Genomic DNA, 13,472 nt, shown 5'->3' on the forward strand with positions numbered 1-13,472 from the left:
TTTATTTCTGAACTTATTGATTTCTGAACTTATTTTATTTCTGAACTTATGTAGGCATATAAAAGAAAAGCCAAAGACTGATTTAAACGTATAAAAGACATTTTATTTTGTTAACAACAATTAGTGTTATATCTTCATTGAAATTAATTTACGTTCCACATATTTATGTCCATTAATAAAATCGTTAAATAATTTTTGGTAGTTTTGTACAAGTTATGCCCCACACCATAAAAACATTATAGAATAACAGTCACATAATATGTTTTTATGCTGATATATGCCCGTGATCCAATGCATATTCTGCGGTTGCCATTCAAGTAAACCAAACTTGTTGCATTGTCGAATTCTATGTGAACAACTCACCACAGCTTTCGCATTGTTAAATGTGTACAGGATGAAAAGTATATTGAAACCACACAGAACAAATGTGGTTCTCGAGTATTATCATCACACCAGCATAGTCGTGAATACAAAATAATTCCAATCGGCATGACATCATCCTTAGAATATATTCATTCAATTGGTGCTGTAAAAATGACGAAGAAAAACCCCCTCAAAAAGTCAAAATTACACACCATGGTTAACATTTGCCGGCGCTGATATATTTAGAGCGTGAACAAAAATATGTCCCCAGTTTTTCGTTTCGAACACTCTCGCAATTTTGATTCGAATAATCCCCATTTTCGCCCGCCAGTTGGTTAGGGATTTTGAAAGGAGGGTTGTGAAAGGAAAACGAAGGAGTGCTTCCCCTTAAAAACTGGTACGTGTGTGCATGCCTGTGCCCATTTTAAAGAAATTTCCGGTGTTCTTGACTAATTGCAAATTATTATCATGTCACACTTTCCTTCCGTTTGTTTAGCTCCATTAATAGCCGCTTAGCATGAAGCCTGGACATTTTCAGATCCTCGTTAAGGTTCTCAAAATCCAATTGTAGCAACAAATTCCCATTGACTAGTTCTTCTTTAAATGCATCTACATAAATGTCCAGTTTCAGGTTCCTCAGAAGCTCTGCGACATCGTCCACTGAAGCAGAGTTTAGTGGTGAATTGTGATCACAACTTGTCGATGCAGGCCGAGTCTCCTGGGGTAGAGCGGGTAGCTCCCGCTTTGGACCGTCGGAGGGTGTTTGCATCGTGATACCAACGTATTCATTATCTAAAGATTCAAAATGTTGTCTCTCCTTAACGTCATCGTTTTCAAAGTACACCCGGTGGAGTTTTTCAACATAGTTTTTATTTGCAACTGCAAGCTTCGACATTTCGTCTTGCAGTATCTGCCAAGAAATGAAAACAGTAGGCTTATCTCAATACAACGTACCCATTAGAGAAATCACATACGAAGTCGAAAGGACAAGTGTCTACGGGGGGGGGGGGGGAGGGTAGAGCAATACAAAGGAGAAACACAACAATATCTCCCAGAAGAAGACAAATTGATATCGCACACAATCGACAATTCCTGTTATATCATATAATACCCTCTTCATTCGAATGTGTTCAAGTTACGCTCCAACTCAAGAAACGAGAACTACCGTATACAACGTGAATACGTATTTGCTTGACAGAGAAAGAAATGTTGTCCAACATAAATCTAACCCGTCGCTTGGAAATCGGTTCAAATTTTCAGCTTTGCATTAGCAGGTATTACAAAGAGCGGTTTATTAAATTAATGGACCAGTCGTTATATGGAACAGGTTTTTGAAAAAGTTGATGCTAACAATTTTTTGCAGACTTCTGTGAAAATCATGTGTGATTGATGGGTTTTGACATGATTCAAACAAAGATCATGATATGCAAATGTATATGTTTCAGCTATTATGCGAATATGCTAGATGGTTCAGGGTTGCAAAGGCAAATCAGAACAAAAGCATGTCGTAAGCTTATCTCAGTTTGTTAATGGTACTGACTAAAGTTGTTCGAGCTACCAAATATTCATGTGAAGGAAAGAGATATCCAGATTAAGGTTTTAACACATGTAGACTATGTGTGTGTGTGTCTGTCTGTGTGTGTGTACAATTATCTGACAATGATTCTGCCATGAAAATACCAGTGTCAAATGCTTCCAGGACAACACCTTACATTACAAAAGTTTTAACTGGGATTTTGATAAATTAAACCACATTTTCAAAATGAATGTCTGTTTAGATCCGTGGAAATTAATCATGCATTTGGAGAAGAGTTTTGCTTCGCTCCAGAGAAAAGAAAAGTGAAAATTTACATATAACTTGTGACCATACCTGTGATTCCTTGCGGAGATCCGCGTTTTCCTATGGAAGATGAAACAAGTGATAACTCATTCAGCGGAAGTTGATACTGATAACACAAATTCGTATCGGTTAAGTTAAACATACCTCCCTGTCAATATTTAAATGTGATACATGGACCATGTAAGTCCCTATCAAGTGAATATCTTACTTGCCACACCCGTGTGAAGGTAGTGGCAATTGTAACACATGCAAACACTGCTAAGTGAAGTTTAAATCACACGGGTATATTGTTACTGACGATACGAGCACTACACAACGAAGTTAAAACTATGTATTCCCATGGCAACCTAGAACCATCATACATCGCTGCGGACATAAAGAAATACACAGTCTCCGTTTCAGCCTGTGCATACGGAAGCGTAGAAGGGACATTGCATTGACGAGTTACCGACTTGACAAAACGACAATTATCTGCAAATTGACGAGTTGACGAGATGGTAACGTGACAAAATTCAGAAAATTGACGTTTTGACGAGATAACGGATCTCGTCATCAATTTTCTGCAAATTGACGAGTTGCACACTTACTACCATCTCGACAAAATGACAAAATCCAGAAAATTGACGTTTTGACGAGATAACGGATCTCGTCAATGCATCAATTTTCTGAATTTAGTCACGTTACCATCTCGTCAACTCGTCAATTTGCAGATAATTGTCGTTTTGTCAAGTCGGTAACTCGTCAATGCAATGTCCCTTCTACGCTTCCGTATGTGCACGCATAAATTGATATAAATTGATATATTTATTTCACTAACAGTAAAAGTCAGTAAAATCTTGGTGGGGATACAAAGCTATCGCCAGTCAAGTGAATATTTACCAATTTGTCAAATTAAATGATTGAATAGTTTCCACCTCAACAGGTCCACGAATTGGAAAGGGAAACCGTGCCAGTTCGTAAGACTTGTCTTTAATTGATTAATTTGAGTTTACAGTGTTATCCGTTTAATTTGATGTAAGACGTTGTGTTATGAAGGAGAGTTAGTATCGTACATATAATGTCAGCGGTTCCCCTTGTCCACTTGGTACAATGTACTAAAGTAAAGTGTCATCTGGGTTTATCTGCGTTGAAATATGTGGACCTAAAAGCACGGTGTTGAAAAGGTGAGATAGGTGCTATCGTCATTAGATTACTATCAGCCGATCGTGACATCCCAAATTTATACTATGTCTTTAAGTTAAGTGTTCGCAACACATACATGAGCTTTAAGTATGCAAAACGTAAACAAATCAACAAACCTTTTTCAGTTGAACATTTTCCTGTTAAACGAAAAGAAAAAAATAGCTTCAATGAGTACGAAAAATTCAGCCGAAAAATTTATTGTTACCGAATAAACAATTATGGTAGATCTACTTGGAGTCACCGTTCAACTTGCAAATACATAAAAGTAGCTGAATTTAATAACTTTATAGAGCTCATCGGACGAATAAATGCTCATACGGTGGTGAAACGTTTTATTGAGTTTGCTATGTACTAACAGTACTACTGCATTCTCATCAGAATATAAAAACCGCACATATTTTTAAAGTATATGCAAACAAAAGTCATTTTCAACTTATAAATTACCTTCTCCTTAGCAGTTAGCACTGACTTCATCTCCTGTATTTGAAAATTAACAGATATTTGAGGTTCCGAAATTTCTTCCGAGATGCTGTTTTCAACACTGAAAGACATATAAAAAATTCAACTTATAAGACCCGTCCTGTTTGATCATTAAAGCTTTTAGAGATGACTGAAATGAAAGAGAAAATTAAACAAAACGAAAGAGACCCCTCCCTCCGACCCCCCTCCTACCCCCTCCCCCATCAACAATAACATTGGATCAAGCAACCATCCACTGCATTAGTGCCAGTTTTCAGGGGGTAGGAAGCTTCCAAAAGTTGGGGGGGGGGCACAACATCAGAGGGGCACTTTCTCATTCCACAACCACCACTCGTTATGCTATAAACCGATACACACCGGCCATATCACTTAAATAAATATGTGTTATATATGCTATCAATACTATTATGGTGCGCTGCAACACTGTTTTGTTTATTTGTTGAGATTGTTTATTGTTAACCGTGCTACAAAAAGATATGGGATGCCATTTTAAAAATAGCATGTACAGACTAAAATTAAATAATTAAAATAAAATATTAAAAATTAACAAAGTCTTAAGATATCCAAAAGACAGTTCTTCATCAAACGGGCACATTTTATTTGCCATTAGGGCACATTTGCTATTTTGGGGGAAAAAGGGGGGGGCACGCGCCCCAAGTGCCCCCCGGCTCCTACCCCCTGCACATAGAATTCGAAAATGCAACAAATGGGTTTACTTGAATAGCAACCGCAGGATATTTATTGGATCACGCATGTATCAGCATAAAAACATATTATGTGACTGTTATTAATGTTCTTATGGTGTGGAGCATAACTTGGTGGGCACGTGCCCCTGTGCCCCCCCCCCCCTCCCGGCTCCTACCTCCCTGCCAGTTTTACCTTCGTCGTCTGGTCCTGATTTGTTTAAATTTGTCTCGTATTGAACTTTTCTTTCTTAGCGACGACTTTGCATAATCTGCATAAATTTCGTCCCCTTCTCGTTGGTCTTCTTGCTTCTCAGTGTTCCCAGGACGGCCAGAAGTGTCCAATATTTGACGCATAAAGTTTCTACCTATTACACAGACAGGAAATAAACATTTACAAATTAAGGGATTTATACAAATACGTTTCATCCGTTAATATTCGCATATATCACACCGATACCTAATTTCTTTTAACGTGATTGTTGTTGCAGTAATTCAGGAAATGCTGGTTGTTATATAATGTTATCAGTGTTATTTCTTATTCTTATAATCAAATGGTGGGAACTGTAATTTTGGCAATGATTTGACTATAGGTTTGCCAGCTGAAGGTTATTATGCCACAAAAAGGTACATGTTGTTGTGATGTTGATTTGACAGCCGCGTATTGATGTAGTGATTTTTTTTGTAAACACTGAAACTGCACAGGACGGCGCATTCGATTCAACGGTACCGCGACGCATTCTATTCAACGGTACCGTGCATTCAATTCAACGGTACCGCGCATTCTATTCAACGGTACTGCGCATTCGGTTCAACGGTACCACGCATTCTATTCAACGGTACCACGCATTCTATTCAACGGTACCGCGCATTCGATTCAACGGTAACGCGCATTTGGTTCAACGCATTCTATTCAACGGTACCACGCATTCTATTCAACGGTACCGCCCATTCGATTCAACGGTACCGCGCATTCGGTTCAACGGTACCGCGCATTCGATTCAACGGTACCGCGCATTCGGTTCAACGGTACCGCGCATTCGATTCAACGGTACCGCGCATTCGGTTCAACGGTACCACGCATTCTATACAACGGTACCGCGTCAAACGAGTGAGGACGCCTACGACACTGTCTCACATCAATCTCGACGTTCTTTCCAAGGAAATTGTTTGTTTTGTAACACATGCTTATATGTTCTCGAGTCATTTCAATCTGTTTTGTCATAGCGTATAAAAAGTGCAGTTCTCCAGTTACTTTAACAGCAGTGTATAAAACAATATTTGTTCCTATCAAATACCATATACTGCTTAAATATCAATTAACGTGTGCACTCATTGGTGTCACGAAGCGAAAGCCAGTTTCTGTTAAATAAATAGTGTGAAAAAGTTGTTTACTACTGGCAGCTGCCAAACCACCCAATATTTTGGAATAATTGACAAAATAAACCAGTCAAAGTATCGCTCTATTTACTTAACCAAAAAGAACAAAAAGGAACCAAAAAAAAAAAAGTGGGAGGGTTTTGAATAGGAGAACAAACAGGTAAGCTAGCTGGATTTTCTTCTATTGTTAAAGCAAAACTGTGTGTGATGAAAATAAAACTGTTTCCGCCGTATCCCTGCTTTATAGAATAACAGTCAATCCCCCTTACAAACATTGAGTGTATGAATTTGCAATTGAAGTTAGTGTACCTTAGTTGAAATGAACTCTAGTTTGCTATAATATATTGAAGTTCAGGGATATTGTTTAATAAAAAAGAATACGAGTTTACCGTCATCGCTCTGAGACCAACGTCGAGTCACTTCTTCAAGAGGTTGAGGGATTTCCTGCATAGCTAAAGGCAGACTCTTTCGCCCATATTCCAAGTCACATAGTGTCCAATTCACCAACTGATACATTGGTTTCATCATGTGGGATAACAGATTCTCGTCTTCTACGTGCCGTAAAAAAGTCAAACCGTCTATCGGAATGGATATCATCTTACTGCTGTCTATGTGCGTAGCTATGATGTGGGCCTCTTCTCGGATGGCTTTGAGAGATAATTCAACTTTGTCATCTGTTCGTCTTATCCTCTGTAAAACAGAATCAAGGAAAACGACGACAATCGATTACTAAGTTCTATCAAAAATAAAGACCTTATATAATGAACCATTTTCTACCACTGAAAGATGTACTTAGCAATAACACTAAACGGAAGGTGATGGGGCTATGGAGCAAGGAAACATTACTGTATTGCATATTGCATTCTTACCATCGGTAGTGAGTTCTGCTGTACTATTTGGAAAAGTGTTTGTGGTTCATTATGGACCATGGTCGTGTACACAGATTTGATATCTTCGTGGATGGCCACTGGACTCCCATTGCAGGTTCCAACCAGTATCTGAAAGAAATATATGAAGCCAATCGACTATCCGATGAAAGGTCATACGAACTTTGCGTATATATTACGTGCCTTGTAACTATACTTAGAACGTACCTAATCAATATTAACCACACTTGGAGACTTTCGGCCGATACAAAAGTAAACTTAAAAATGCAAAAACATAAATTAGTTTATGTGTTAAATCTCATTAAAATGTTAAAATCGCATCTACATAGCAACTCGCAAGACACGGTTATTTACAAATAACTTAATTTTACCGTGTATATTTTCTGTTTACAGAATACACTGTGAACTGAAACTGCATTTTTATGCAGTGCAGATTTCACTCGAATATAGTATTAATTTGGCAGTCGGACAAAAGTTTATGAAGCACAACCATTTACTTTAATTGTCATTTTTCATACCTTTTTCTTATCAAATCCATGTACGTCCACTTCATCGATGTAACCTAACTCAATAATGTCTCCTTCTTTACCGACGTTGGAACTTTCTCCACTAGAGTTATCAATTCTCAGAATTTTGACCTTTTCTGGCAATGGTTTGCAATTGATTACGTCTCGTGTGCTGTACATTTTCCTATCGTCGTAAATTTCTTCTGCAAAAGTCAAATCAAAGAGAAATTTCAACATGATTTGGAGAGTGACCTGTATATGAACAATTCCTTTGATTCGTCATATTTCTATAATTGCTATTTTTAACAATTTATAAATATCAGATTTTGGTGCCAATGTGTATACTCGCTTTTTGCAAATATCTGTTTCAGTTTCACGTTTCAGTAACTGTCACCAATCAAGTGTTTAGTGCCTGAAATTCGCATGTATAGCTCATTCGATTACCGAGTAATAACCGGCCATAGTTTCGCTGATCGTTCAAACTTCAGTGAGAATCTCCCATGCAGTTTTCGGTTCATGACTTAGCCTACTTATATGCTGTACTTGTGTGTACGATTATTTTTAACCTTTTATCAGCCGTTTATCTATGACAACCAATCTCTACTGTGGTCTTTGGTGTTGAGAACCCCATCACCATACCGGTCTCAATTCATCATATTATAATAAAGCAACTTAAAGCAAACAAAACACTCAGCTACAAACTTGAGAATTGACCATGAATCTAAATAAGGCAGGTTAGTTTTGCACACTTGCACCCACAGTGTACTTCGAGCTATCTGGCGTTAAACAATGTGCTTTCTATTACTCCAAAAGGTATGTCATATTCATGTTCAACGAAAAAAATACAAAAATACAAATACGTAAGTTTTTGTATTACCAGGTTAATTGAATTTTGTGCTCTTGATTCATCTCCGCGAACTTCTCGTCCTTATGTGCATTTGTACTACTAGGGAATAGCATATATGCAAGAATCGCCATGTAATTTGTAACATTGTACGGCCCGAAATAGAAAAGATCAGGAGGTTAACAGCGTAATAGAACGTGTGGTATATGTTATGTATCCTGATGTGTGGTATATGTTATGGGCCCTATGTGGTATATGTTATGTGGTATACGTGTGGTATATGTCATGGTATATGTTATGGTATATGGTATAACGTGGTGTATATGTTATGGGCCCTTATTGTGTAAGTCACGTGCACGTCACGTGTCAATGATAGTAGTATCATAGCATGATAAGTCTGATCCTATTTATTGTTTTCCATCGGTCCTCATTACTTTTTGTCTGTAACTATAACAATGTACAAGTATTACACTTCCATAACCGGTACCCATATACGGTCCTCTCACATTTGTCAGCTTGTACAGTTTTGAATACACGGTGGGAGATATACCATCCTATCTGTAAATGTCGTTTTTAAAATCAAACATATCTTTTATTCAAAACAATATTACACCTTTCATGTTTAACTACTGTACAATAGCATATCCTAAAACGCGCGCTCTCTTTCTCTCTCTCTACGAGTTATCCTTCCTTGACCCCCGACAGAAAAACATTCTCTAACCGATTCGTTCCATCCATTTCTCTTACCACTTACCGACTTGCAGGACTACAGTACTGCAAGTCGGGGGGCCCCTGGAGGAAATTATACTGTAGTCACCATCCTACGAATAGGTTAAACACACTGACCTGGTAGAGGTCAGTGGTTAAACAGCAGTCAGCCAATAACCGAGCTGACCATAACAGGTCAAGGTATTGGAAAGACCAACGAGGTGTTTGTTTAATTGCTTTGTTTGGCTCATAAACCATTCAACTGGAAAGAGTAAACAGATCTGACCGCAGGGAAAGTCATAATTTTCTATGACTAGATTGTTTGCACAGACGTGTAAACACACTTGTTTCGACAAAAGTTTCTTGAAAATCACTGCCGCGTATAAAGATAACAGTTAGCTTACACTTGGTCATTTGTTATACTGCGTGTGTCCCTCACCATAAATGATAAAACGTAGATAAAATTTACTTATAGCTTACAGTATATAGTGCAAACTAGCCAACGATAATATGGAAAACTCAAGAGGTAATTATAGCTGGCGCTATAAGACGAAATAATTTAATTTACATAGAAAGTGTAGTTTATGTTAAACTATTTACTATGTAAGAATAACAATAAGAAATATTGTTTAATACTCTAAATTTAAAAAATCCAATGTGTATACATCAGCTTACCTTTAGGTAAAATATCGTACAATTGAGATGCATGGATAGGCAGGACAACGTCTGTTCCGTCATTATACATTGCAAGGACTCTTTTCCTCTTGACGATGAAGTGAAGCACCAACAAATCTCCTTCTTCCGTTATCTCATCAGGAAATGTACAGCCTACACGTGCAGTCATCGGCAATGTGTGTGACGTAACCAACGCACGAAGAGGAGTTAAGTAGGTCCACTTTTCTTCATCGTCACTCTCTACAGCATCCAGCTTAAAACAAATGTTTTGTTGAGTAGACAGATAGGCATAGTTCTCGTCTGTGGTTTCTTCAAGTTCGTCAATCGATTCGACATCTCCTGGTAACGGTGGCAACGGTCTTTCCATGATGGTAGGGACTCGTTTCTTGAAATTTAAGTAGCAACAAAATTTTGGTTTTGGACCGGATTGAAGGAACTTATTACTTCGTCAACTTTTGCTATTTTTGCACTATTTTTACTTCTGAGTAAAATCAGAACACTTATATTGCAACACTGTATGTAACAGTCACCCATTACAAATAAAAGGAGAAAAGATTAAAACACCTTGTACACAAACAGTAGGCCTAATCCATAAAAGGCTAATGGCTGCCACCGTCAAGGACTTCAGTAGATACAAATGTCTACAGAAGGTAGATCAATTTTAATGTATAACATAGGCTACTGATAGAGTTGAGAGTGGTTCATTGTAACGACCCGAAATACAAATAAGGCCGTGCACCGAAGCGGCATTCCGCGAAATGCTCAAATACGCTAACGATACCTCGGTTAGCTTTGCACTAAACTTCATCATATTTTCACCGTTGCAATAATAATAATGTGACCTTCAACTTTACCAGTTACGTCTTTGCTTGTCTTCAATCAACCATGAACAGCTCCTGCACTATAAAATTGCGATGTCTTTGTTATCCGCCCTTCTTGCTTTGACAACCTACATTTTAATATCCCAGGGTTTCTCCGCCTGACTATGAGTCACACTTCAAAACATCAACGGTGTAGTCAACTTGTTTAGGCCCAATAAACTTTTAGTACGTTATTTATATTTTCTTTATCTCTTTACATGATAACGATATCCTGTTTTAGAAACAAGACATGCTTGGTTAATCCAAGTGATGACCCAAACAGTGCAGGCGTACGTATATAGCCCATGCATGTAGCACACGTTGGATGTATGAATTGGTCCGCCTCACAGTATATAGGGAAATCTTCATACTTATCTTATTATAAGTCAAACAAGTCCTTAAAGTTCTTTCTCTTTTTTCTTCTTTATCGGCCGATGAAACAATTATTTCGAGATAAGTCTAATCATATTTATATCTCTTTTTTCACATTGCCGTCCTTTCAAATTTACTGTAGATATTATAATACGTTTAGTGAAGGTCGGCCAAAGTTTGGATGATTGGTAAGTTTCAGCAGAGAGTTAACATTCCCTGATTATCAAGTGAGGTATTTTATCGTGACTGACACTTATATAAACCACACTTTTGCTGTGTACTATGATTTAAGAGACATTTATTGAAGAATAAATTGTTACTCGAAGCAATTATTTTTCATATTGGTGCCTAACATCTCGAAGTATGAAAACATACCGGAATAAAACACAAAAACTTAAGCTGAATTAGATCATCCATACTAAATGAGTGTGAACAGATGCTCAAAGCGAATTTTCATATTGGGGCCTAACGTCTCGAAGTATGAAAACATACCGGAATAAAACACAAAAACTTAAGTTGAATTAGATCATCCATACTAAATGAGTGTGAACAGATGCTCAAAGCGAATAGAGATACCAAATTATGTATCTTGGCAATGGACATACTTTCATAATTTGTCTAGAGGGGCCGAGGCTGAACCCTCAAATCTTAGACATTCAATGAGTAGAAATTAAAATACCAAGAAATCTGTACACACACGCTACTGTAGAAAGGAATTTCCCAGGCACGGTACAAAAAAAAAAAGGTCAAAAAAGGTTTTACCAAGTAGTACCCGATTCTGTCAACAACTTCATTGTTTGTTATAGGCCCTAGTAGCTCAATACCATGTACCGTGATAGGAGTCAAGTGTTTAGTGTATGGAACACCATGGATAATGAAAGGGAGAGTCCGTGTTCACCGACCCCAAAAAGAACCAGTCTACTCGAAAAGAAGAACAGAAGAATAAGAGAACAAAGCAAAACAGATTACTTTAAGACAAACGACAGTGTGAATGATTGATAGTGTCAGAATTACTGAACTGTTATATCTAAATTGGGATGCTACGTCGAAATCTAATTATAGGTACCGCACCACAATTAGAGTAGTGTACATCCGCTCAAAGGGTTATCCGTCAGAGAAAAGAGGTAAAAGTACCTAGTAAGGTAAAACTTGTTTAAGCAAGTTATTAGTTACTGTCATCGTTTGTTCTACATGCCTTTATATGAAAGAGCATAATTTAAAGTACTACTGGTGTGAAAATAGGGAGGATCGAAGGTGATATAAACCATTTTAGAAAATCTTTGGTTAAATGTTGATATTACTCCGAGCGAGCAGATGGAAGGGTGGGGGTTCAGTATGCTAAACTTGCTCCTCTTCTAGCTCAAAATCTAAACGGTCATGATGTGGAAGTTTGCAAATGCCATGATAGGCCAAGATCTCAGTTATCATGTGGTGGGTAGGATATACCAGCTGAAATGGTTTGGCAATGTATGCTTTATTCATGTACCCCTCTTGTAGTTGTTTATTTATTTGATTTAGAAAGAAAGTAAATTGCACGATCCTTGGCTAATCTGCTGCATCAAGGTACGCACTGCCAGTCCAAGTACATATACAGCGCCAACAGAGCGCCGGTTGGAATAACCGGTTGCAAGAATTTCAACCAGTATTTACTTCCCATGCGGTTTACCGTGCTCAAATTTGGTTAAGACTTTCACATCCAGTGTGTAAATTTTAACCAGTTACATTGTTTAATATGTTTTAAAATTTCAACCCGTAGTAAATCAAACGACCCCCGACTTATAGCCTACCAATACATTACAGGACCTTGTACTCTCACTACGAGGAATCTATGTACATATCATAAGTACGTGGTTCAATGTGTGATTTCTGTGGTAATCGACTTACTCCTGGCCTTACAGCGATTGTTTTACTTTGGGGATACCCAGTTTCTGTTAATTGAATCAAGTTAACGATCCAACAAAGCTAAATAAATCAATTTTCAATGAGTTTTCTTGTCGGAGGGAGGCTTCGAAAACAGTATTTCCCAATCACTGAAAATACAAAGAATGTCACTGCAGGACACGGTCAGTGACCTACTGTTTCAAAATAATTGGTATAGAAACAGGTGCGTATCCAGGGGGGGCGTTGGGGGCGCGCGCCCCCCGGGTAAGAAAAAGAGGAGAGAAAAAAAAGAGAAGAAAAAAGGAAAAAAGAGGGGAAAAAGAGGAGGAGAGGAAGGAAGGGAAAAGAAAAAGAAGAAAGAGAGAAGAAGGAGAAAAGGAGGGAGTAAAAGAAAAACGCGAAGACACCGGGAAGAGAAAGAGGAACAGTGACATCATTACAGCGCTGAAGGGTAGCCAGTGACGGATCAATGATTTCGTAAAAGTGTGCCTCACCCTACCCCTTACACCGACAACTCCATTTTTTTGACGTTTCCATTTTCCTCTCTCACTAATGATCTATATATATACTATATATGGTCTATCATAACGCGTGTGTAGAATTGTGCTATGAAACCAAATGTGGCTGGTCTCGAACTCGACCGTGTCGTCGGGGAACATGACGCATTTTGGGATGGGGGCGACCGCCCCCCCCCCCCATTCAGCATTTTTTTAAATGATATCGCTAAGTAATTTCAAAATAGAAAGTGCTTAGATGCAACTTACAAGGCCTGGGAAGTGTCATTTCCAGCGATCTGGGAGACATTTTCGGC

The 13,472-nt window shown here is 38.1% G+C and overlaps 1 protein-coding gene across 1 annotated transcript; it reads right to left on the reverse strand.

Moving 5' to 3' along the window:
- Positions 1-120: 120 nt before the first annotated feature.
- On the reverse strand, positions 121-10,606 carry LOC139961102 (uncharacterized). The gene is made up of 10 exons (XM_071959995.1): positions 10,403-10,606; positions 9,549-9,933; positions 7,334-7,524; positions 6,798-6,926; positions 6,318-6,618; positions 4,745-4,916; positions 3,830-3,926; positions 3,502-3,522; positions 2,234-2,263; positions 121-1,273 (listed from the first exon to the last, which is right to left on the reverse strand). Exons 2-10 carry the CDS (start codon positions 9,913-9,915, stop codon positions 830-832), a joined length of 1,752 nt encoding a protein of 583 aa, XP_071816096.1. The 5' UTR covers positions 9,916-9,933; positions 10,403-10,606; the 3' UTR covers positions 121-829.
- Between the last annotated feature and the right edge of the window lie 2,866 nt (positions 10,607-13,472).

The sequence above is a fragment of the Apostichopus japonicus genome, chromosome 20, assembly GCF_037975245.1.
Source record: "Apostichopus japonicus isolate 1M-3 chromosome 20, ASM3797524v1, whole genome shotgun sequence".
NCBI lineage: Eukaryota > Metazoa > Echinodermata > Holothuroidea > Aspidochirotida > Stichopodidae > Apostichopus > Apostichopus japonicus.

Excerpts from the sequence above, each read along its gene's own strand:
- LOC139961102 (XM_071959995.1), bottom strand. The coding sequence starts at position 9,915 with ATGGAAAGACCGTTGCCACCGTTACCAGGAGATGTCGAATCGATTGAC. Across the intron at positions 2,264-3,501 it reads AAAATGTTCAACTGAAAAAG|GAAAACGCGGATCTCCGCAA; the intron begins GTTTGTTGATTT and ends CATCTTCCATAG. Across the intron at positions 1,274-2,233 it reads ATCTCCGCAAGGAATCACAG|ATACTGCAAGACGAAATGTC; the intron begins GTATGGTCACAA and ends ATTTCTTGGCAG.